Genomic DNA, 26,559 nt, shown 5'->3' with positions numbered 1-26,559 from the left:
GTCCTTGAGAAATGCCAATACAAAAATAAGATTTAAAAAGAAAAAGCATCTTTGAGCTGGGGAGATAACTCAATGGGTAAAGCGTGTGTGGTGCAAGAGCAGGGAGACAGAGTTCAGACTGCTAGCACCCAGGTAAATGCCCGGTGGTCGAGGCAGCCAGCCTGCAATCTCAGGACACAGGAGGAAGAGACAGGGCCACCGCAAGCTGCCTACCTAGTCTAGGCTAGCCGAACTGACAGGCCAGCTCTGGGTTCACACGAGAGACCCTGCCTCAACATAGGAGAGGGAAAGTGGGGGAGCAAGACTCCCCACTTCAAACTCTGCAAGGCACCCATACACACGTGGATGGACACACATACACAGGCCTTCACAGAGCAAATCTTAAAATGCGAACAAGAGTGAGTCTATCTCACGCTGCCAAACGTGTTTATAGGGAGTCTAGAAAGAGATGAGATCGATGTGGGTTAGAAGCTGGAAACAAGGAAACCATTCAGCGGGATGTGGAAAGATGGCGGGATTAGCAGACTGAGAAGAGAAGATGGCAGGGAAAGATGTAGATACAGGTGCAAACCAGCACTAAGATAGACAGACCTTCAGGGAGAGAGAGAGGCAAGCAGCACTGCACCAGAGAGTGGCCGCCGAACCGCAGGTGAGAAAGGGACCTGTCTCAGGGACAGACCACAGAGCTGGGCATTATCAACTTCGGAGCATGCTCACCACCCTTTCTGCAGATGGAACCCAACACTTTGGGACACATGCAAAACGTCAGGATTTGAACCAAACAGACAAAAAAAAAGGGAAGGGGGTGAAGCGAAGTAAGTACAAGAGTATTTCTTACAGTGAATCAGGATCTGGGTCAATAAACGGAGTTGCACCAAAAGGGTCGATGTTTGCCAGCAACATTTTGTTGATGATAGAACTCCCGGCGATTGAGGCGGCAAGTCCTGCTCTTAAACCTGACAGAAATACATCAGGATCACATGTTAAGAGAAAGGAGAGACAAATCCGTCCCACTCAGAGCCTGGCCTTGTCCCAAACATCTTGCTACCAAAGCCTGTGACCACTCAGTAGCCCAAACTCAAAGGATGATACTTAGAAGTGTGAAGCGCTTTAATATTTTCAAATGTCTGTATGTTGCAATAAAGAATTACGGAGAGAATAACATGAAAAGCAGCATCTGTGATATTTTCTCACTTTCCATTCAGCGATTCTACAGTTTGTAGTTTTCAGTGTTTCAATTCCTGAGTTAAATTCATTCCTAAGTGTTTTGCCATTTTTGATGCGATTTCAAGTAGAACTTTATTCTTAATTTCATGGTCAGGTGGTTCAGTTGTGGTGTATAGAAATATAATGACAAAAATGTGATTTCTGTGTATTGATCATTTACTCTGTAATCTTAGTATACTCACTTATTAGCTTTAGTGGTTTAGCTTACTTGTGTGCATGTATGAGCATGAGTGCACATGTGTGCGTCCCTTGGGGTTTTCTACTTTCAAGAGAAGTATGGAAAGGCACACAGTTGTCCTTTCCTTTTCCTTTTCTTTTACCCCCTCTCCCCCCACCCTTTTCCCTTTCCTTTCTTTTCTTTTTCTGGTTTTTTTTTTGTTTTTTGTTTTTTGTTTTTGTTTTTTTGAGACAGGGTTTCTCTGTGTAGCTTTGCGCCTTTCCTGGATCTCGCTCTGTAGACCAGGCTGGCCTCGAACTCACAAAGATCCACCTGCCTCTGCCTCCCGAGTGCTGGGACTAAAGGCGTGCGACACCACCGCCCGGCTTTTTTCTGGCTTTTTGAGACAGGGTCTCTCTATGTAGCCCAGCCTGTCCTAGAGCTTTCTCTGTAGATCACTGTCCTGGAACTTACACAGATCTGCCTGCCTCTGTCTCCCAAGGCATGCACTACTGCCTGGCTTTTCTTTCTAGTATTTTATTTTATGTCGATTTCTTCTTGAATGGGATTTCTAGTTCAAGTGTTTTTACACATTTGCCTGTTTCCTCTGGGTACATAGTACCATCATAATCATATCTGTTTCTCCAAGCTCCATAATGATGCCTCATGATTTCTTCATTCCTGATTTTAGTGATCTGAATCCTCACTCAACGTCTTTTCATTTTCTCTACCAGTTTTCTTCTTAATTCTCTTATTTATGTCCACTCTCATGTTTATTATTCTCTTTCCTCTGTTAGCTGTTATTAGTCTGCTCCTGTCCTGGTTTATCTTGGTGGGTGTCAAGGGATTGACCAGTGATGGATGAACATTTTCAAAGCAGCATTTACAGTTATACACTCCACTTTAAGCACATTTCAGCTGCATCAGCTAAGTTTTAGGAAAGTGCATTTCTGTTCTCACTCAACCCAACGTATTTTTTTCTACTTTACTAATTATTATTTTCTCTAATGTACTCCCCTACATGTTTCCACAGTTGTGTACTGCCCAAATTTCATTCTCTCATCGGCTCTTCCATTCCACTGTGCTGAAAGTAAACAGTCGTGAGATTTGGATCCTTTTGATTCTACTTGAGAATGGTTTATGACCAAATTGGCTATGGTCTGTTCTAGAGAATGTTCTACATACTCTTGAGAAGAGTGTGTATTCTCCTGTGGGTGGGTGTTCCTTAGATGTTGACTGGATCCTACTGTAACCTCCAGGGACTCTATTTCCCTGATCGTCTGGTTATTCCATCACTATTGAAAGGGAGGAACAAATGTCTCCAACCATTATTTGAATTATAGAGCTCATTTTTAAAAAGAAATTCCATGAGAAGCTACTTTTCAGGGTCTAAATGGACTCCAGCATACTATGAATGAAGACCGAAGGAATTTTAAAGCCACCATAAATTCAGGAAGCTCTAAGACACATGTTTTTCTCCGCCAACTCCTACCTGTAGTCTCTGGTGTCTACTTGTATTACTCTAATCCAAGATAAACTCATTTCATCAAGGCTGGAAGAGATACTAGGCTAAAAATCTCTGCAGAGAAAGTAGTAGCTTAAAAGAACAAGGAAAGCTGTAGAGATGCTTGGAGGTCACAGAAGGTAAGCTCCTGAGCTCCAACCTAGAATACATTTATCACTAAGAATGCCTTTCTATAGCTCATGAATAAGAGAAGTTACATATTTTCAGAGACATATTAAAACATATACCATGTCACACAACTCTACTACCTGGGCAGATAATTCTGGTGTTGAGCACAGGGAGATTTTCTTTGGTGGTGGCCATAGCTGAACCAGTGACAGAATCAGTTGGGAAATTACCATGACTTGCCTGGGCATCAGGAGACTGAGATGTGGATTTGGCTGTTGACAAAAAGTCCAGATTAAAAATGGCAAATGAAACCAGTATAAAATTAAACAAGCTCCTATAAACTCAAGACACACAACAACAACCAAATGCTTATTTAAATCAATGAATGGATCTGAAGATGTTTATTATATTTACCTTCATTTATCATTTTATTTTCATTTTCTTGAGACATTTGGAGAGTATTTACCAAGGGAGATATATTGATCTCTGGCTTTGAATAGATGCTATCAGAACATAGATATCTACCATCATTAATATAAAAAAAGTCAGTAATATGCTTAATTTGAATGTGATCAACTCAAACTTGATAAGTAGAAAACCTAAAGCCTGATGACCATTATGATGCATACTACCAACGTTACTTGTTAATCATGAATGTTGGGTAAATGATCATATTTAAGTGATATGACTCCTAGTGGAACACATGAATGCGTGTGAACAGGAGTTAATATAGCCTTCAATTAGTGGAGACACTTGGCTGGGACTCAGATCAGCACATCATTTAACCCTCATCAGAAAAGCTTCTTCTTGCAGTATATGGCAATTAACACAGAGACCCACAACTACAGAATATATGGAGAGTGAAAGACTGTGGAACATTCAGCCCTAAACGAGATGTCTTTATCAAACTCCTCCTCTGAAGACTCAGGGAACTATGCAGAAGAGGAGGCAGAAAGATTCTAAGAGCCAGTGGTGGTGAACGGCTCCAAAGAAAAAGTGTGTTCCAGACACACGAAGGCTGATTCACACATGAACTCAAAAGGAGACATCATCTACAAGACTACCATGAGTTCAAATCAGGAAAAATACCAGGATGAAGAAGAGGAAGAAGAAACAAAGTCCAACCTCTAACCAAGAAGCTGTTTGCAATGATACCTGGTAGGAAAGAGAAAAACAGTCTTCTCCAATGAAATGTCACTGGGTATATCAACCACACTCCAGGGCAGACCCAGGCATAGGTGGTCAACACAAAATAGAACCTCGTGTGTGTGTGTGTGTGTGTGTGTGTGTGTGTGTGTGTGTGTGTGTGTGTGTGTGTGTGTGCTTTTTGCATTTTGTTCATTTTATTGGTTTGCTTGTTTTGATCTTTGTTTTTATTAGGGGAGAGGAAAGATGTTTTGTTGAGGGGAGAGAGAGAGAGGAAGAGAGGGAGATCATGAAATCAGGTTTGCAAGTAGTTAGGGGGATCTGGGAGGACCTGGAGGGGAAAAGAATACGATCAAAATATGTTGTTTGTAAAAATACTTTTAAGAAAAAAAGAAAAAAAATAAATGGAAAGATATCATTTATCTTCCAATAAAACCAAAGTATTTTCCCTGCCATCATTTATTCAAATGATGATAAGCTCCAAATGGTTTTGTTGTATTCTTGTAAAAGCTCAATACAGTTAAAATATTCAAGATAATAACAAAAAGGAAGATTTAATTCTAATAATATGAGGCAAGTTAGTGACGGAAAAACAGCACCTTAATCTTATCAAAGGCCATCAATAAGTATTAAAAAAAAAAACCAGTAGTCATTAAATTCAATTTAAAAGTACTCTAAAACCTAATTATCTTCACTCTCCCTCAGACTAATTACAAACTTAACTATATTAATCTTGCATGCTATTTTCTCTGATCAAACACTGTCCAGCTGCACAAAACTAATAGATGCCACTCTGTTGTGTGTGACAGATGCCACTTCTGGGGCGAATCTCTGCCACAAAGCAACTTTTGATGTTTACCTCTGCTGAAAAGCAGAAAATGTACTAACGACTAAGATCGATGCTCGACTGCAGGTAATTCAATTAGTCCTTCATGTTTCTTCCTCAATAAAGCATCACCTTGAACACATTAATATACTATATTCCTCACATCTAAGACATCAATTGCATAATTTAATAATGACACAATATAGATGATTCAATAAAACCACTGAACACAGGAACACTTCTATTGCCAATGATTTTCAGTAAGCTGGATTACAGCCCAAATTGGCATCAAATGTGGCAACGTTAAAGACTTTCCTAAATCTATGCTTGCCTCTCTACAGAGCACTCTAACAGAGTCTTTCAGTTTCCTGTCTAACTAATGGGAATGTTGAGTTGATGAGAGTATGGTAAAGCGGAATGCTGGCTGGTTGGAAGCCATGGGCAATGAGTGTACACGTATGGAAGAGAGCAGATGTATGGATAACCCACTGTAGTAAGTAGATTTTAACAGATAACAATATCAAAGGCCTAACTACCAACTTCACAGATAAAGTACATTGGAGGTGACAGAAAAATTAAAAGATTTTAACAGGTGGAAGTGATAGGTCCAAATAAAAAAGATGAAAGGTTATCAAGATGAGGGAAAGCTATCACAATTAAATCCGAAAAGAAATTCAGCAGTTTGGGCAACATCAAAATGTGCTGGATGAGCAGCATGAATATCTATGCTCTTGTCTTACAGTAAACACCTGGAGTTTGTTCAAAACATTTTAAGACAGACACTCAACAAATGGATGCAGCCAGAAAAACAAACAACTCAAAAACCACCAAATTATAGTTATGAGACACCAGATATGGAGGAAGACTTCAGATGCAGCAAGGAAACATGATACTGTAAAAGCCATTCACAGCATCATTTAAGGAGTGCTATAGGGAAGAAGGAGGGAGATACAGCCGCAGAAGATAGAGTCACCTTGGAGCTGGTAAAATACCATGTGAGGAATTAGGCCAATCATAAAAAATACCACACAAATACCAACATCATAATACATAAATATCTTCCATCAGGGGTTGAATTTTAAGGCAGAAAAATGAAGTTCATCATAAAGAACAGTCTAACAAGTCTACTTCTAACAATTACAGCCAAACTTGAGAGAGAAATGTACTAGAACTGAACGGCCTGAGGGAATCAATGGCCATCTGTGAAGAGAATTCAGAACGTGACTGTAGATATATATGTCGAATATCTGAACTTTACAGAAACTAATTTTGATTTCCTTAAAAATTTTAAGTACAACCAAATTTTTCTCAGCCAATAATAATAATAATAATAATAATAATAATAATAATAATAATAATATATAACAATGATGATAGACAGCAAATTTTATAAAACACTGCATACCAGATTCTATTCTGGGAACTTTGGTACCGTAAATTAGTCAGCCTTTACTACAATCCAATTAAAATAGCATATTATTATCTTCATTTTTACAGATAGGAAAACTTCAGAAAGCTTTAAAAAAATCAGTCCAAATTTGAAAAGAATCTTAATAAACTATAAGAAGGAACAGTTCTGATACATTATGCTGACATCTCTCGAGTATATTATAATTATATTCATACTACCTCATATCATTAATATTATACCTTCTGCTTATATTATCCAATGGTAATTAGAAACTTTTCACTTATATGAAATACTAAAAGGACAAATTCATTTCCTATTGAAAGCCAAAAGGCAGGGAAACAGTTAACAATCTTCAAGCAATAATATAATAATTTCTAGGCAAAAATAATTTGGTAAAGAAAGGGCTGTAATTAGAAATCTTGTGACTTTTAAAGCTTAATTTAACAACAAGCATTGGCCAATCAGCAAAATATAAGGGACTGTTGAATCCCTCAAGAGCCGAACTTGGTACGTGTGAGGCCAGCAGTTTCCCAAGGAATCAGAACGCTATGTTAGGCTAAAACGGGGAAATGTGGATGTTTCCTTTAAGATACTTAATCATATTAATCCCATAATGCTTAGTTTATTGTTAGTGTCTAGAGTACACATGAGAGATAAGAATACTTGACAAGCCGACCTAATCTGTTACCATTATTATTTTAATGCTCATCAATAACATAAACTTGCCCAAAGCCCTTGGAAGAATAAAAATTCAACAGTTCGTCTCAAAGAGAAAACTAAATGCCAAGTTAGTTGTGACTGATTGTGATACCATCACAATTTCCTCACCTGCTGATGAATCTTTCGTATCATCATCCTTAGATTCATCTGTTTCTGGGTTATCACAGTCACAAGACTGACTAATGGATTCACAGGGTTGAACTGTCTGTTCATCTATAACTTTAAGTAGTAAGAAGGGAAACAGATTTGCATTAGTGAAAAGAAAATGAATTCATATTAAGATATGCTTAGGAAAGAAAAGCTGAACAGGGTATCAAAAGCAATTCTACATTCACAAAGAAATGCCATTTAGTAACAAAATTGGGAGTGATGTCTGTGGACACTGGAGAGTATAAAAATCAAATACATTTGTTAAGATTAAATATTTACCGGAATAAAATTACATATCAAAAGCAAAATATGAAGCTCGATTACGAGTCATACACCTGGAAGGTGATTCCCATCATTATTCGTATTGAAGTCAACTTTCATCTAGGACTAAAATTCCAAGCAGCATATACATTGTACTCATACAGAAAATGAAATCTAGGTTCCGGATACACGGCTCGGTGCCTAAGAGCACACACTGCTCTTGCAGGGACTCAGGTTTGGTTCTCAGCATCCACACCGGGCAGCTCACACTGCCTCTGAACTCCATCTCCGAGGGTCCAGCGCCTCCTTGGGCACCTGTACTGCCATACACATACCCACACACAGACACACATGCATACACAGAATTAAAAATAAAAAGTAAACCTTTGAAAATACAGATAAAGATTTATATACTCTTAAACATCAACCATGTTAGGAAACCAATATTAAGAAGTTATTTTCGGCCGGGCGGTGGTGGCGCACGCCTTTAATCCCAGCACTCGGGAGGCAGAGCCAGGCGGATCTCTGTGAGTTCGAGGCCAGCTTGGGCTACCAAGTGAGTTCCAGGAAAAGGCGCAAAGCTACACAGAGAAACCCTGTCTCGAAAAACCAAAAAAAAAAAAAGAAGTTATTTTCTCTATTATAGGCAGCTGTGGGGTTTATTTTAAGAATTAAAGACAAGCCCAAGAAGTAAAAAGATTGAAGTTTTTAGCCTTGTTCTATAAGCACTTTTTGTACTTAAGCTGGGATAGAAATACTGCAACTTAATTTACTTCTGAAACCTTATTTTGTGCGTCATTGCTATGCTGACTCTGACTACTGAAAGCACAGATATGACTAAGTTCAAATCTCCCTCTACTGAACATATCGTCTTCCACCATGTCACGAGACTTTTTTTTTTTAAATGTGTACCGAATCCGCGCACTATGCACACTGGTTATGCCTGCAGCAGGGATGTTGCCGGTCTCTTTAAAGCTAATTTTGTGAGTGTGTACCTTTTCCAGCTTCTTCAATGACTTGCCTCACTGCTTTCTTTAGACTGTTGGCCCGCAGCATTATTTCCCTGGGTTTCGCGGCTTTCTGGGAGGAGAGTTTTGCAATGTCATTCACGAGCTGGTCCTTGCTTTCACCCAAGGACTCTTCACTGGACGACTCCACAATATCTTCTTCAGGAATTGGAGGGCCAACCCCTGGGGGAGCTCGACTGGCCTGAGTGTCTGCGTGCAGGGCTTGTAGCAGCTGTTCAAGCTTCTCATTGAGGACTGAGCACTAAGAAAACCAATAAAACATCAACTGCGGTGACAAGAAAATAAACAAACAGCAGCAACAGTGATGAGGAAGAAATTCAAATACATTAGATTGGAAGACACAATGCAAGATCGGTTTTTATATAAGACAAATCTTGAATGATTCTAATCACTGGAGATGAAAACACCAACATTCAAGTAGCTATGGTCTTTTCTTCTGTAGATGTTTTGGGTGGAGAATACATCCACTTTCAATTTAGTGAAGACAGAAAATGATCTTTAAATAAATAAAAAAAAATGAGTGGCTCTTAATGTACAGAAATGCTTACTATTAACTGACAGATAAAGACCTACTGTAGAAAAGACTGAAAATGCTTACAACTCAGGCATCCACCTGTTGATTCATATTTCTGGATCACTCAAATTCTATCTCAGGGTTTAAAGTCTTTCTAGAACAATTTTTTTTTACATATATGAGAGTTTTGCCTGAATGCATATATGCACACCATGCATGTGCCTGGTACCCACAGAAGCCAGAAGAGGGTCTCAGGTCCCTTGAAACAGGTGTTATGGATTGTTGTATGCTACCACATGGGTGCTTGAAACCAAACCTGGGTCCTCAGTGTTCATAACCACTGAGCCATCTCTCCAGCCCCTACAAGTTCAAATCTTTACAACTATGTCAAACTGCTGTTCTTTCTTAGAATGCAACCGATGCTAAGTTGAAAGAGATACAGTACACAAAACACCAGGCTTTCTTGTGAAGTCACTGACGCAGGGCACCCTTAACATCGTGAGCTGCAGGCATGGCTGAGCTGGAGCTCTGTGAGTGCCGACAGCATGGCGGCGTCCAAGAAACAGCAAGAAGGAAAATGCACAGGAGGAGGGTAAAGGGGGGAGGTGCAAAAAGAAAATCAGGCACAGAGGCCTTCTGCTTTTCTTCTTTTTCTACAGGTGAAGAGACATTTGGGATCAAGACTGTTAATGCTACCACCAATGCACCTTCAATCTCCACAGAAGTCTTGGTCTAGCCCCTCTCCATTTCTCTGTCTTTGATGAAAAGCCAAGGCAGGGTCACGGGGGGGGGGGGGGGGGGGGGGGGGGGGGGGGGGGGGGGGAGGACTTCAGAGGCAAACGCGTGGCTAAGAGAGAGTTCCTGCCTTCTGAAACCCTCCATAGGGAAGGAAATGACTGGAATACCTCAATGTTTAGTTTAGCGATGTTGTCCTTGGTACATAAGAAGGCTACTGGATTTTATGTCTTAGTTTTGTATCCTGTCACTTTGCTGGAAGTTTTCATCAGCTCCGAGAGCATTTCGGTAGCGTCCTTAGGGTCTCGTGTAAAGAATCATAACATCAGGCTGGAGAGGTGGTTAAGAGCACTGGTTGCTCCCCGAGAGGTCCTGAGTGGTGGCTCACAACCATCTATAGTGGGGTCCAGTGCCCTCTGGCATGCAGGCATAGATGCAAATTGAGCACTCATATACATAAAACATATAATTTTTTTTTTAAAAAAATCATAACATCTGCAAATTGGGACTGTGAATGATCAGCTGTGGGTGGGACATGAACAGTGATCCCACCCCAACCCCCAAGGCTCAGGGAGCATGGCCAACGAAGAGGGTAAAAAGAATCTAAGTGCTGGAGGACAGAGAGAAGCAGTATGGAGCGGTGGCTTCATGACGTGACATGGCTATCACGCACATGAGCTCAGCAGCTGTGGCATAAGACCGACAGTTAAATGTCCCAGCATTGAGGAGAGGAGGGGTTCCGGAGGCCCCACCCCCAGGCTAAGGAGCTATTGGAAGCTGATGACTTCTTGGGGAGGGGCAGTCAGTTTTCTTTAGGACTGTGGCCATTGATGGATTTCCCCAATCCCCAGCGGATGACCTCACACCCGTGTCCACATGAGCAGCACTAACTGAACTCAGTGGGATTTTTAAAAAATGAAAGGAAGAAAGGAGATATGGTGGGGGTGGGGGCCCGAGAGGAGTAAGGGGTGAATATGATCAAGGTAGAGTGTATATGGGTATGAAAATTTTCAGACTAAATAAAAATTTAAACGTAAAAGGTTTATTTGCATTTTCTTTTTCTTCCACTCAACCCACTAGCTACAGCATGAACTTTAGGGGGAGAAATCCTTCCCAAGCCAAAACTATCCAAGCCTTACGTCAAAAGGCCCTCTCATGAACTTTAAAAGACGCTGGCTTGTAAAGGCAGTATGCTATTCTTAGCATCAGAAAGCTCATAAAGGGAGGAAAAAAACCTGTAAAGGCATGAAATAAATAGAACTTGGAAGGAGACTAGGACTGCTCTCTAGAGAATGGGGGACTCATGCTGGGAGGGAACTGGATCACCAGATTTTGTCTGACGTGGAAAGCCAGGCCTCACCCAACGGGATCATGGCCCCGTGGCATCCTCCTCTGTCAGGGTGATTGCATGTCCCTTTACATCAATCACTGAGAAAGGGATCTGAATCATACAATTTGATTGGCTGAATACTCTCCAACAATGCAGCTTTTGTGCACATTAGAGGATAACCATAAACCAGAAGGTGTTTTTGTAAATCCTCACGTATAATTTAAAAAAAAATCATTTTTTATAGTTAGATATTTTGGCAAGAGCACACCGAGGCAGTCTTTAAAAATACAACACAGCCGGGCGGTGGTGGTGGCGCACACCTTTAATCCCAGCACTCAGGAGGCAGAGCCAGGCGGATCTCTGTGAGTTCAAGGCTAGCCTGGTCTACAGAGCAAGATCCAAGACAGACAGCAAAACTACACAGAGAAACCCTGTTTTGAAAAACCAAAACAACAACAACAACAAAAAAAACCCAAACAAACAAACAAAAACAAAAACCAAAAAAAAAAAAAAAAGCCAAAAAGACATAACGCAATGCTCATAATGTCAATAAACATCTCCCATGCCCCTGATATGTCCCCTTACTTTACTGGCCACGGCTTCAGCTACTACTGTATTTTCCAGTGTTTTCTCCTGTGCCTTCTCCACTTTGGCAACGAAGTCCCTCACAGTTTCACAGAGTATCCTTTGAGGAAGAGAAATCGCACAGTTTAGTCTGTGGGCTCTCACATACAAACATATTTATAAGTAAGTACAAGTAGGCAAATTCAAACTACCCAGGATCATTTTTACATAAGACCACACTTCCATCTGTGTTAATATATCTTAGATACATTTAGGACTTCCTAACTGAAAAGTGGGAATAAACAATTAAGCCTCATTCTCCATACTTAAATTATAGTAAGGCTGCAGTGAACTATTCTTGAATGCTTAAATAAGCCTTAGAAATAATACTTTCAGATCCCCTAGAAATAATGTAGTATCTTCCACAGCTTAGACAATTTTCTTCATGTATAACAAACAGACCCAAGTTCTCCACCATCTACAGGATCTACTGGACCTACTAGTCAGCAAATGGACAGCTTGGTAGCATATTGCTCCTAAAGAGGAAAAGAGGTTGTGGATTGTTACCAACCAATCAGACACTTGAATTGAGTTATGTTCTCTGTAAACCCATCCATTTTTCCCCTTTAAGATAACCAATACAATAATACACAAGCCTAATCCAATTGAGATCTCATTAGTGTCAGCAATATATGGTTTACTTGTTTGTTTCTTTTAATTACATTTGGTGTCTTTGCAAAAGAAATGAAATAAAAGAAAGAATAATGCATACCATATCTGCCTCTCAAAAAGTTGTGTAAAAAAATGACCCACAAAATGGCATATGAATAGACTGGTTTTGGCAACATGTGTACATTGATAGAAACTTCTTGAATGTAAAGCATCTCTATCACTGATATAGATTAAAGAATTTAAAGAAAAAGGGAAAGATGTTCCAGTAGGGTTTTTTTTTCCTACTAAATTTACAACTTTCTCTGGTAAGCAATGGCAGCTTCCAGATATTTCGAAAATCGAACAACGCAATAGGTACATGTATAAGCGCCCAGATGAACTCCACGCTGTTGAACTGGCCATCTAGGTGTATTATTCCTAACAATTTTTGTTTTATTTGTTGCTTAGGGGTTAGATCCACTAGCCATCTAGTCCTCGTCCTCCTGCTTCCTGATGTCAGGGATAGAACCCAGGTCTCCCACATGCTAAGTCAACACTTAACCACTGAGCTACAGGCACAATTTTCTTGGTACTGTTCTCTATTTTTCTTTAAGATTTAAAAAAAAATCTGAGTGTGTGTGTTTGCATGTCCTGCATGTACAACATTCATGCAGTGTCCAAGGAGTCAAGAAGAAGGTGTCAGGCCCCCTGGAACTGAAATTATAAATGGTTGTGAGCTGTGTTGTAGGATCTGGGAACCAAACTAGAGTCCTTAGCAGGAGCAACAGGCTCTTCTTACACGCTGAGCCACTGTGCCAGCCCCTTAAATTCCAATTTTTAAGGGAATTAAGAGAATCTAGCTTACCATTTATTGGAGACTCATTCATGTACTTCACATATAATTTTTACTCTTTGTTAATATATACTTTCATAGAATTTCTTCAAATATGATGTCAGGCTACCACGAAATTTCTTGTATGAAAGGCTGAAGGAAAAACCTGATCCTCTATACCTAAAGGGCTGATGGACTGGTGTGCAAGTTAGGAGAGTGCTTGATGCTTAAATTGTGGGACGAATGAGAAGAAATGTTCTGCCTCGTGCTCCTGTGGTTCCATATTACAAAAGGAATAAAGGCTATTCTAGAGGAATGAATTCATCTAAATAGCGAATTTAGAGTTTCCATAGTGAAATCTATCCTTCAGGTGGGCCAGGTGGTACAGGTTTGTGCTCTTATCTACTTGATGCAGGAGGATTCTAGTTTCAAAGACTGCCCTGGAATACAGTGAGTTAGAGGCAGTGTCCTTTTAAGTTTTCTACAGACAGACTTTTGATCACAGAGCGAGGCCAGCAAAGTCAAATATCTGCTGGGGCCCAGGAAATAGTAGGTGGGTTGAACCCAGGACAAGAGAGGCGCTCAAAGTGTTGAGGTCTGAGCAATCTGAACAATGTATACATTTCTGTAAGCAACACAATTCATTAAATAAACACAAAACAGCCAGGGGCTCTGCTCACTGTGCTACCCTACCCATCTCTCTCTCCATCAACCACAGTGGTCCACTGCTTGAAGTCATTTCCCTTTCCTATTGTTCAGTGCTGTCTCCTGTTCCGTGGGGGATACACCCTCAAAAGCAGTTGACAGTACATTCACACTTCTGTTAGAAGGAAACTTGTCGTGTCCCATCCCTTCCCCCACCCCACCCGCCCTCCAGCTGAGGACAGAACCCAGGGCCTTGTGCCTGCTAGGCAAGTGCTCTACCCTGAGCTAAATCCCCAACTGGAAACTTGTCCGTAATGACTTCTTTATGCTTCTTCTTCATTACAAATTAAGTATGTGATAAGCTGAAACTTGCATTTTTTTTCTCGGGTTTTCTACTTTCCATTAGTTCTTCTGCTCCATCCTTTCCTTCAGCTCCTGCATAATGGTAATGTAGTCACTGAGCAGAATCTGAAAAAGCATCCCCTCACCTACGAGTTGAAAATTTCAGCTGGCACCATCCCCTTCCCCTAGCTGACCTTCTCGTGATGAGAGTGTAGGATACTTTAAAAGTAAACTTGAAATTCCACATTTGGGATAACAATTTAACAGAGCTCCAGCTCCATGTACGAAATTAACTAAAATCTGGTAACTTTGAACTAAAATATAATTATGTAATTTAAATATGTTGAGAAATGTCATTTTGAAGAATCTTATTATTTTCCTTTTAGTGATATAAACAGTTGCTAAATAGAAATGTGTGTACAGGAAATAATAAATTATAATGAGATAGGATTTCCATGTTATAATTAATCATTCCAAACAGACATTTAAACTCGAAATACTTTTTACAGTTTCCTGACAAAAACCTTTCAAAATAAGCAGCAAAATCTTCTCCCTCTGAATAGACTCCATGCAGATGCTAATACAACTACAGAAACCAAGTTCAAATCACTCTATTTAATCCTTTTAAGTCACTTCACATACATTACTAAGGAAAATCAGGAGAGGTGCTGTCAGAGCCAGGAAACACCCTTCCCTTTCATGTTCTCACATAACTAAGCATTTCTTCACGTCAGCCCCACAACTCACTTGGCAGACGATATGACCACCGCATGTTCATCAGAATTGAGGATTTTCGTAAGGTGATTTGCAACAGAGTCTTCATAAAATGTCATCTGGAAAAGAAAACCCTATACTCTATGATTGTCGTTGGTGTCGATACAACCCAGTTACGACTGCTTCAGAAAACAAGACAGGCAGGGCAAATGCTGTCATGAGAAGTGGGGGGGGGGGGGGGGGCGGCAAAGGTTGTCATGAAAAGTGTGGGGGGCAAAGGTTGTCATGAAAAGTGGAGGGTGTCATTATTCAAAAAGTGTGTGTTGGGGGGTCATTATTCAAAAAATGGGGGGGGTCATTATGCAAAAGAAAACTTCCCCTGACTCCCATTTTCAGGTTCTGGAGTTCTTTACATTTTTAGAAAATCCAATTAAAACTCCATATTAATTTTTTAAAAAATTATATATAAACGAATTATATATAAATATAATATAACTATAAGAAGCATTATTAACATGAATACAGTAAAAAGCCAGACTAGTGCGTATAAAATAAGGATGAAAATCTAGAAATCCAAGTGGAATAACCCAGTGAGTGACTCAGTTTCATCATGAACGCCAACAGCAGCAAGCAGAACCTGACAGTTGGCACAGCGTGATGGCAGTGTAAAGTTCTCCTACAGAAAAACTCATGGGTTCTAGGAAGCTACTGGACATTGTCCGTTAAAGCTGAACACAGGCCAGACACCAGAGGACCAAGAAACTCGAGTCTACACAGACAATCCAAAGAAACAGATGTTCACCAAAAGACACAGACTAGATGGAACATTCACACAGGGTTAAATGGAATGTATTTGTTCTATGGACCTACAACAGGACACTGGGAAGGAAAGAGTCACAATTACCCCACAGTACAGATGAATCTGATGAGCTTCATGCTGGGTAGAAGGAGCCAAAGCAAAAACCACACAAAATGATTTCCATTTTATATTCTATTTTCCCATTTTCCTAAACCAGACAGAATTAGTCTAGGCTGTTAAAAGTCAGGACGGTGGTCATCCATGAGAAATATGTGGAGGGCAGGAGAGGGGCCTATCAGGCACTGAAATGTCCTCTTGTGATCTGAGTGTCAGTAACATAAGGTCTGCCTAATTTGTGAAAAATGTCCCAAGCTGTACATCTAAGATATGCACACTTCTCTGCCTACATATTACACTTCAGTAAAAAGGGTTTTTAAAAATTCACTTGTGTAGCCATATGATCTGGTAAGGGACCATAAAATTATATAAGTAAATACTTCTCCTAGACAATGAAACACACTACATTCCCCAATGCCCCATCTCCTTTTCTACTGGACTCAAACCTTACATGCTATTGAAAGAGCCCATTCTCTTGATATGTAAAAATATGCACACTATTTAAACAGCCTTATGCACAGAGTCTTCTGCCAAGTGTCCTTCAAGGGCACTCCCCGTCATAAACTCAGAATTTTCCAGTAGAAATGACGGCCCCATTCAAGCTGGTCCCCAACATTCCTTCACCTTGCTCGGACATCCTCTCGCTCCTTTTCGCCCATTCCCAACAGTTGACTCAGAAATCACTGACGTTTCAGTAAACATTTTCCTCCACAATGCCATTCTGACTGGCACCTTCTTAAAGAAATCTCATTTTAAATGCATAGCCAAGTCCAGCTGTCAGTAGCCAATTTGCAATTCCTACCTCACCTCCTTCAAATGCAGACCACACCTGCAAAAGCAATTTCACCCCACAGTAGCTACAGGTCTCCCAAATCACACAGTATTGCACTGACCCTCTAATCGCCTGGTTCAAATACAAAAATCTGTATCGCGAAAGATCAGAACAGTGGAAACATAGCTTTTAAAAATGCAAAATAGGGCAATACTCTTCAGAGATCAGCTTATCCTCTTCACTGCAGAGCGAATAATATATGACATGGCCAGCAGTTGCATTAATTAATTTATTAGTTACTGTCATTTGATTCATTGGTCATTTGCTACTTGAAGCTTGTATTTATTTGTTCATTACAGATATTCACAGACAAAAATATACCTCTTTTTGAGGAAAAAAAATAATCTTTATGTCCAAGGACAGAATTTATAGATGCCACATTTTAATCTCCTACAGTGTCACTTAGCAGGGTCGCGATTTCCTTTCCTCATTTTGGGAAAAAAAATAATAATAATAACATTTATAAAAAGTTACTCCTGAGAAGATTGGCTTCTAGAAAAACAGCCGTGAGGGTATCGTCAGAGAGGATAATATCACAACTGAAGGTTTTGCTGTATATTAAACAGTAAATATATTAACCTCAACCGGGAGTGTCTCTAGGTGACCCGGCTGTACATCATTTCTGTTTTCCATTTCACATGATTTACTACTTTTTCATGTTTCAGAACACTTTTCAATACTTTCATGTCTGAAAAATACATTCGTCTTCTCTAAGGAATGCCTTTATGTTTCTATTTGCCGTGCCTTGCCTTTGTTTTGACGAGATAATAATTTTCTCAATGGCAAAACAAAGATTTCAGCCCTGAAGACGAGAATTTTCCTAGAGGGAAAAATACACTGTTGTAGATCAAAAGGTCTTAATGAGTCAGAGATAATCTCCTGGAAGGCCAGACTGTTTTAAGTTTCCATTGCTCTGAGGTTTAAATCGATTTGAAAATTTTAGACATTGGTGGCCTGGAACAGGGATGGAAGGGGGTGAGCAGTGTTTCTTCCCTTGCTTGCTCAGGATCAGTGGGCTTAACATGGGACTGCTGCCCGTTCAAAGAGCAGGCTAAGAGAGACACTGCATGATCTTCCAGCCAGGAATCCTGGGACGTGGGTGGGAATATGGGTGGGAGGGGCTTACAGGAGCTGGACTAACACCTACTAGCCAAGCAGGTGCTCAGGACTGATGCAGAGGACGTGTAAACACTCACTAGAGGGTGCTATCTGCTGGCGTTCTGGGTCATGAGGACTGGACCTTGCATGCCTGGTGACTTATATACATCTGCATCTTTAAATCCTCACAGCACTGTGGCCCATGTTACAGACGACGTGGTGAGGTCCACGGAGGCCAGTGACTTAGGGTTCATGGTCACAGAAGGATTCTAACCTGGATCCTCAGGATTCTTTACTCTGAGGGAGAAGACTGGAGGCAGCCAGGGACACCATGAAACAAGCAAGCCGCCACTGACACCTCCCCTGTCCCCAGGACACCCCACTTCAAATGGTCAGTAGACAAAAAGAGATTAGTCTTACATAAAATCCTTCGGACGCTTCTGTGGGTTCAGGAAGTAGAGACGTCTTTGCTGGCAATTTGAGTTCATACGTCATTATACTCCACCTGATGAGAGAAAATCCTTTGGTCTAAAATTTCTTTAAATCTTAATAAACTATTTCTATCTTATATACATACATATATATTTATATTTATATATTTGTGGCCTACAGTCTTGAACCAAGGATGGGACAGACACAAAACTGTGACAACTGTGATAATCCCATAAAACATTGGATTCATAGTTTATCATTTTCACATTCTACCATTTCTCCAGTTAGCAGCATCCAAACATTCCAACACCAGGTCAGGGCAGGAAAAGCTGGTCATCCCCTGACTTACTACCCTTTTTTATAAATTATTTTTATTTTGTGTTTATTGGTGTTTTGCTCGCATGTATGTCTGCGTGAGGGTGTCAGAAGTCCTGGAACTGGGGTTACAGGGAATTGTGAGCTGCCATGTGGGTGCTGGGAATTGAACTCAGGTCCTCTGGAAGAGCAGCCAGTGCTCTCAACCGCTGAACCATCTCCCCAGATCCAACTTACTACTCTTGATGCAATACGTTTTGGCTTTTTCTTTTCTCCTCTACTTTCTAAATCAGCAAAGTAGTAACTAAATTCTACATTTTTTTTTTTTTTTTTTAGGTTTTTCGAGACAGGGTTTCTCTGTGTAGCTTTGCGCCTTTCCTGGAACTCACTCTGTAGCCCAGGCTGGCCTCGAACTCGCAGAGATCCGCCTGCCTCTGCCTCCCGAGTGCTGGGATTAAAGGCGTACGCCACGCCCGGCAAATTCTACATTATTAATGAACCAAAGTTCTAAAATGATGTCTTAAAGAAATGTATATTACCTATGAAAATAAACCATTTCACATTCATCGACTGCTCCTGGCAAAAGAATATGTGAGTGAGCGTGTGTGAGTGTGTGTGTGTGTGTGTGTGTGTGAGAGAGAGAGAGAGAGAGAGAGAGAGAGAGAGAGAGAGAGAGAGAGAGAGAGATGAAAATGATGTAAACACTCCTCAATTTAAGAAAGGGTAATATAAACATGAGATGGAAGAAAATTATTTATAGAAATAATACTTAATTCAAGAAAACATTCCAAGTATTACTAAGTAATTACTAAGTATTGCTAAGTAATCATTCCAAATGTTGAATCATTTGAAAAAGCAATCAACAGGATAATTCCAGAGTAATATTTAAAACAATTCCAAATTTGGGGAGGGGCTAGGACATTAGTACAGTCTAACAAGATGAGAGATAAAGATTTTTTTTATAGATACAGAGTATTATAAAAGCAGTATTACAACACATGAATCTTATAAAAAGCATACACAGCCAATGATGGGACATATAGGCAATCCTAAACCAATGGATCATACACCAGTACATCCTACTGAATTGTTCACACTAGTGAGAATAAGTCGTCGCATAAAAACCCAGAATTCCAGAAACTTCCAATAGGCATATGTTATTTAGATTGTGTGAACTAAACCGTTACTTGTAGCTACTATTCAACTCCCAACATGAAAACATAACTAAGGGCTGGGGAGCTGGCTCCGTGGCTACAGCAGCTGCTGTGAAAGCATGAACCCCGATCCTCAGAACCTACCTACACGCTGGGTGGGAGTGCTAGCCTGTGCATAGTTCCAGCCCGAGAAGACAGGAGTAGTATGAAGTACTAGCAGGAGTAGCCACCTCAGCCAGCTCTGGGTTTAAATGGGAGACCTTGCCTCAGTGAGTAAGAGGGTAGATCAAGGATGATTTCCAGTATCAACCTCAGGACTCCACATGCGCATGCAAACACACATGCATACACACACACACACACACACACACACACACACACACACACACAGAGAGAGAGAGAGAGAGAGAGAGAGAGAGAGAGAGAGAGAGAGAGAGAGAGAGAGAGAGAACATTACAAGTAAAATTATATAATCCGCCGGGCGGTGGTGGCGCACGCCTTTAATCCCAGCACTCGGGAGGCAGAGCCAGGCGGATCTCTGTGAGTTCGAGGCCAGCCTGGGCTACCAAGTGAGTTCCAGGACAGGCGCAAAGCTACACAGAGAAACCCTGTCTCGAAAAACCAAAAAAAAAAAAAAAAAAAAAAAAATTATATAATCCTCCATCCATCCGTGCAACAGACACATATGTTGAACATGCCAAAGTGAAAGGCAGGGTCTAGATCCACAAGAGTGGACAGGCCTCCGAATGAAGCACATGTGTTAGCACAGAAACTCGAAATCACGTAAGTATTAGTGACATCCGCAGAGAAGTAAGAGAACACAGCAATCAAACACGAAAGCCAAGCTCCTTGTAGCTGAACGACTTCTCTAGCCAAAAGACAAGAAGTGGGAAAGGATTCCACCCCAAACCACAACCTTGCAGGCTGCATCTCCCTCCTGGATAGGGAATTCCGGGGGAACAGGGAGAAGAGGCAGCAAGAGTGGCGGCCTGGGTGAGCGTTAGCCCTGGCCATGAGATGCTCCAGGGCATCTCTTCGGCCTGTGTGCTGGGAGGGAGAGGCTAGACTCTGTTGAAGAGCCAGCCCCACTGTTGACGGGCTGCGTGACTCTGACCACGTCCAGCACAGAGACGACAATATTAGCTCATTTGGGACGGCAGTGTCAGCAGCATAAAACGAGGACAACAGAATGCCAGGCCAACGGTCTGGGCCGTTCCTACTCCCACCATCTCCAGAAGTCTGTGTCTGGTCTTTGTAAAACAGTCATAATGATGCTTTTAGGAACCAAGTCCCCGTACAGCTCTAAAGATCAAATAAATATTATTGAAAAGCCTACATGAGGCAGAAGATTAAATTGATTTCTCATCCCTTTTTTTTTATGGGGCCAGGATCACCTGTTTTTCACAAACAGTAACGTCACTAAGAAAACAAAATGGTTCTAATAAAGATCCTCGTCACCTTGGCTCCCTTGTTTTTGGCACGCCAGTGAATGTCAAGTGTGATCACAGGGGTGCTATTTCTCTGCTAACCACAAGGGGGAGTGAGTTTCTAGAGCGCATGTCCTAGGCGGCATCAGGCCCGCCCTTTAAATTTGTCTCAAAAGGTATCCTTTCAAATACTCCCTGCTGCAGCTGGTAAGGTGGTTCAGTAAGGGAAGACGCTGGCACAGAGACTGATGAGCTGGATTAGATCCACAAGAACCACGTGGTTCCAGGGGAGAATCGACTCTGGAAAGACCTCCACACTCTCCATGGGGCAAATGCAAGAACATGCACACGATTAAATAGTCAAAAAAAATCTTTAGTAAATACTCTGAGTTGTTTAGTAAACACAGCATTGGAGCATTTAGGAATTTCTTCCAGGCTGTCTCTCCCTCTCAAGCTGATTTTATTTCATTCAAATCCTTCCTTCCTCTCAGTTTTATTAAGGTAAAAACTGCTAAACACTATGCATTTAGGATATACAGCTGTGGTTTTGGCGTACATAAATCTCATGAAGTCACCATATCACCTGAGCCATCACCCTGACCCATCACCACACTGTTATCCGTCCTTTCTGTTTCTCTGTGTGTATACATGAAGCGTGAGTGTGTGCAAGCGCATGCTCATGTCTGTGAGTTCAAGCACGCATGTGCCACAGCCTGTGAGTGGTGATCTGGGGACAACTTAGTGTGTCGGTCCTCGTTCTCCACCTTGTTGGAAACTAGGTCTCCTGTTTGCCGCTGTACATGCCAGGCGCCTGGCTGCCAGCCTCTGGGACCACGCCTGTGCCTTCCTCCCCTTTCACGCTAAGGAGCACTGGGAAGATGCCACTTCCCTCAGCTTCCAGTGGGTGCTGGGAACTAAATCCAGGCTTGGACAGAAAGGGCTCGACCCACTGAGCCACTTCCCCAGCACCCCCTTATTTCCCTCCCTCCCTCCCTCTCTCCTTTGCTTCCTTCCTTCCTTTCTGACCTCCAGACTCTTAGGGATTGGAGATTCTTGAATCTAGCCCCAGCCCAGACTACAAATCATTATGGCCCAACTAAGTGAGTGTCACCTTCACGCAATTTTGGATAAATACAGGCTAAGGTTCTACCACCCAGCTCTATTTTTCAGTATGCTGTCAGCAAAGGAATCAAGCCTTACAACATTACAGTATGACAGACAAGGTTACCGTACTGAGGTTATCGCTCATCTTAGGATAATTACATTTTTGACTGGTGGCTCCCTGATGCGATTTTGTTTTCAGGAAGAGTTCCACAGATGGCTAATCCTATCAAAGTTGTTTTGATTCATGTGAGCTCAGGTCTGTAATGATATTTTGATATTTGTCCTGTGCTCTTGGGGGTGGGGTAATTACGGCTTACTGAATCTTCTCGTTCCTTAAACTCAAATGCTAAATGCCTTCACCACAGCAGTCAGGCTACAAACACTGTGAGTTCTGTTTTATATATGACCATTCAGAGTGGGGGAGGGGAACAGAGGGAAGAGAGAAGAGGGGAGGGGATGGCAGGGGATGGGGAGGGAATCAAGGACGGTGTAAACATAGTGGACAGTTCTTCATCTTCACGTGTGTTCCAAATAATTCCCTCTGTCTCTGAGACAGGATTCATATTCTGTCTCTCCTCCTCCCTCTCCTCTTCTCTTTCTCTTTCTCTCCCCACCCTCCCCCCCCCGGGCAAACACTCTACCATTGAGCTATATCCCCAACCTGGGCAAGGTTCTTTTATCTTTTTACTATCTAAATAGTGAATGAATTAATGCAGAGAAGACCTTGTAGCAAACTGAACTTGACAATGTTTTTCTTAGGTTCTGGAACCACAAGATGGTGGGTCTTACTATTCCATTCATCAGAAGTTCCAGCTGCAAAGTTAACTTTTGAGCTTCCTAACTTGAACACTGATTAAAAGTGATTGGCGTCCCTGGGCATGGTGGAACACCTCTATAGTCCTGGCACTCCCGGACGATGAGACAGGAGATCTCAAGCTGGAGGTCAGGCTGAGCTACCCTATCTCCAAACTACTACAAAACAAAGATGAATAACTCCATAATCATTTACATTTAAAATAATGAATTCACTAGAACCATTTTTCAGGGTTTTTGTTTTGTTTGGGTTTTTTTTGTCATTCATCCATTCATTCAAAATCATCTTTTATTGAGTGTCTACTTTACACAGGCTCTACTCAGGATCTCAGAGATCAATGAACAAGACCTGGAAGTTTGGACTTTCGGACTTACAGTTAGTGAGACAGAACGTATCAAATAACTTGAGGGTGACATTTTCCCGAAGGAGATTTTCTTTTACCTGTCCAACATCTTGGTACTGGCTCGTTCCAGCTTCTCTAGGATCTGAGGAAGTTGGGTGTCATCATCATATGAACCTCCCCAGCCAAGAACTCGAGCAAGGTCATTGCCTGTACCCAAAGGCAATACCCCAAGCTGGCACTGCAAAAGAATGCAACAGGGACACTTAGAGAGAAGCTGGAAAACAAGGACCCTGGGTTCGAGGCTAGCCTAAGCTACACAGCAAGACCCAAACACCCCAGTGAGCACTTGCCTGTTTATTCAAGTTCAGTTTATCGATCTCTGACAAGACCCAGCCTACACTTCCATCTCCTCCACAGACAAGAATCCGGAAGTTGTCAAACTTCTGAAATAACCTTAAGCTGAAAGTCAAATGTCTATTTTTAGTGTAAATACATAAAAAGAAAACCACTTTCTCCAACTACTGTTCATTTTATAGTCATTATTATCACATTCATATTCAATACAAGAATTCTTATATAAAAGCTAACTTGAGTGCAATAGTTGACTCAAGAAACTTTTGAAAAAAATGTGTTATAAGCAGAGATAAATTAGAAGGGGAAATTAAAAATGAGAAAAACAAGGGTGAAGCAGAATCAGGAAAGCGAACTGAAGGCAAAGTAGACAGTTTCTCCATTACAGGACATGCCATTTCCCGAGGAATTACAAGCCAAGGGAGTGTGGGGAAAACTGAGGCCGTGACTAAAGACAGCTGCCAGCCCTCGCCCGGCCGCACACACGCCCGCACGGCTCTCAGCATCCCCCACTCTCCTCGTCTCTGCCCATCCTTTTATTTCTACCTCCCTTAGAAAACCTCAGGTCCTGTGCAACAGTCTCACAAGGAGAGACGCTCAGAGAGTCAGCGAGTGAACAGCCCCTTCATGAGAAGACGGAGCATCAGCTCCACAGAAGAATCACACACAGGCACTGAAGGAGGATGAAGGACCCCAAGACATACTCCCCCCAGTGGAAATGCCAGGTAGTCATATTCATTTGGGGACTTTAAGGTATAAAACCCCACAGAAGCTCAAGAGACAGTCAACCCGAGTCCCTTATCTCTATCTGAAGTCGGCCTGAGATCCTTCAGGAACTGCCCCTGCGGGCCTAGACAGAACCCCCTTTAGTTAAGTCGTTGACTATGTGCGTTGATATAAACGAATCTTAGTTTTTCATGAAGGTAATTCTCTAATATCAGTTTGTACTTTACATCTATGCACGGATCTCTTGCCTATAGCTAAGCATTTGTTTGATGTAAGACACATACTTAAAATATTTTTATGCACATTTTAGAATTTGGAAGTTTTGATAACAAGTTTGGAACGGATATACGGAAGCTGAATAACATCAGAAAGGTTGTGTTTAAATGTGAATTAGGGAGCACATCTTTAATCCCAGCACTCAGGAGGGAGAGACAGGTCATACCCTGTGAGGCCAGCCTAGTCTACACACAGCTCCAGGTCAGCAAATAATTAGAACTTACACTAGAGACATAGCTTAATGATGAGGACTTGCCCCAGATGAGCACATCTAAAAGTTCAATGACCAGCAAAAGAACAATGCAAAACCAAAACCTGACAAAGCTCAAATAAAGGGAGGAGTGAGAGATGACACCAGAGATGTCCATGGAAACCGTAATTTTCTGTTGTTTTGTTTGTTTGTTTGTTTGCTTGTTTTGTTTTAAGAAAGGGTTTCTCTGTGTAGACCTGGCTGTCCTGGAATGTGCTCTATAGACCAGGCTGGCCTCGAACTCAGAGATCCACCTGCCTCTGCCTCCTGAGAGCTGGGATTAAAGGTGTGCGGCACCACCGCCTGGCGGCTTGGAAACAGTAATTTTCACAGGGAGAAGGGCCAGACACAGCTCACGCTAGCGTATTTTACTCAAGTAAGATTTATCCTTAAGGAATTACCCTAAGTGAGGCCCTCCGTTCATTAAATCAAACACCTGAGCCGGGTTGAGCAACTGCTTAAAGCGACGGAGGAACTTTACTCCCTGGTTATCTCCGCTCTTAGAATTGACGAACACCAAGAGAGGGCTGACACAGAAGGAAAACGTTGCTCTACAGAAACCTGAAAAACAAACCCAGGACAGCATTAATAAGGAGATTTTTTCTCTCTTAAATGACTAACAGACATTTAGAGAAAGTGAGAGAAATGGGCAAAAATAAGGAACCTTTCTTACTGCTGGCACATCACTATAATCTAATCACCCAGTGGGAACTAAGGCTATGATTTACATCCTAGCCACATAAAACTTTCATTTCAGAACATGCTCTGCAGTGAAAAATCACACCAAAGACAATGAAAATCTCAATCACAGAGTATTTGAAATGGACCACCAACTTTATCAATATTTATAAGAAAAGTAAATCTAGACTATGGCTTCCCAGTTGTCAAATAATCCATGTTCAGACTCGGTATTTTAAAATATTCCAGTTGTTCTTTTGTAGAGGCCTGAGAAAATACTTGATCATTTACAACAAACCAAAGATCTATCTGGGGTGGGGAGAACTATCAGGAGCTCATCCTCCACACATTCCATCCATATATTCTTGTATCAAGAATCTGCACATGAAGTATGGCAGGGACCAGAATGACACACTGCAAAAGCCATTTGTGACGTGGCTTGTGGGAAAGGAAGTAATGAATGTTTCTTCCAAAACTAGTGATGTTAGAAAGTTTCCTCGGCAGTAGAAAGAGCAAATGCATTTAGAGGACCACAAGATCCTGCAATGAAATTACAGGAGAACAAATTTTAATAGTAGCCCATGCTGATGGGCAGTTTCCACCATGGCGAAAGAACACACATAAATGAACCTTTTAGTATTTCAGTAAAAAATGATAATCTTCCTTCATCCATTGGGATGCAAAAAAAAATAATCTAAAAGTCTTATGTATGGTGATATGACTAATGTGTTCATGGTTACACTACAACTTTCATTTCAAAATATTCATCTGGGCTGGGGATGTAGCCGAGTGTTTGGACACATGCCTAGCTCTTCAAGATCCTGGCTTTTTTTTTTTTTATCCCCAGCATCACAAAAATTAATTAGTTAAACAATCAAATATGTCTTCCAGCATTTATAAAAACTGACCAGAATAGCAAATTACAGTTTATCATAGAAAATTAAATATGCCAGAAAT

At 41.3% G+C, this 26,559-nt stretch overlaps 1 protein-coding gene across 5 annotated transcripts in view; it reads right to left on the bottom strand.

The window, feature by feature from the left end:
• Dgkh (diacylglycerol kinase eta) overlaps positions 1–26,559 on the bottom strand; it is a 185,865-nt gene that overhangs the window by 35,336 nt on the left and 123,970 nt on the right. For all 5 annotated transcript variants that reach the window (XM_052732665.1, XM_052732666.1, XM_052732670.1 and 2 more), the window contains 10 exons: positions 25,326–25,485; positions 23,672–23,780; positions 23,420–23,559; positions 18,153–18,237; positions 14,920–15,005; positions 11,724–11,823; positions 8,527–8,800; positions 7,229–7,339; positions 3,158–3,289; positions 839–956 (listed from right to left, as the gene is read on the bottom strand). In XM_052732665.1, the coding sequence (XP_052588625.1) occupies positions 839–956; positions 3,158–3,289; positions 7,229–7,339; positions 8,527–8,800; positions 11,724–11,823; positions 14,920–15,005; positions 18,153–18,237; positions 23,420–23,559; positions 23,672–23,780; positions 25,326–25,485 (1,315 nt within the window). The remainder of the gene's footprint in view (positions 1–838; positions 957–3,157; positions 3,290–7,228; positions 7,340–8,526; positions 8,801–11,723; positions 11,824–14,919; positions 15,006–18,152; positions 18,238–23,419; positions 23,560–23,671; positions 23,781–25,325; positions 25,486–26,559) is intronic.

This window comes from Peromyscus californicus, unplaced genomic scaffold (assembly GCF_007827085.1).
Source record: "Peromyscus californicus insignis strain IS unplaced genomic scaffold, ASM782708v3 Scaffold_12__1_contigs__length_115047231, whole genome shotgun sequence".
Taxonomy (NCBI): Eukaryota; Metazoa; Chordata; class Mammalia; order Rodentia; family Cricetidae; genus Peromyscus; species Peromyscus californicus.
Note: the sequence above shows the minus strand (reverse complement) of the source record. Positions and strands in the feature narration are given on the sequence as shown.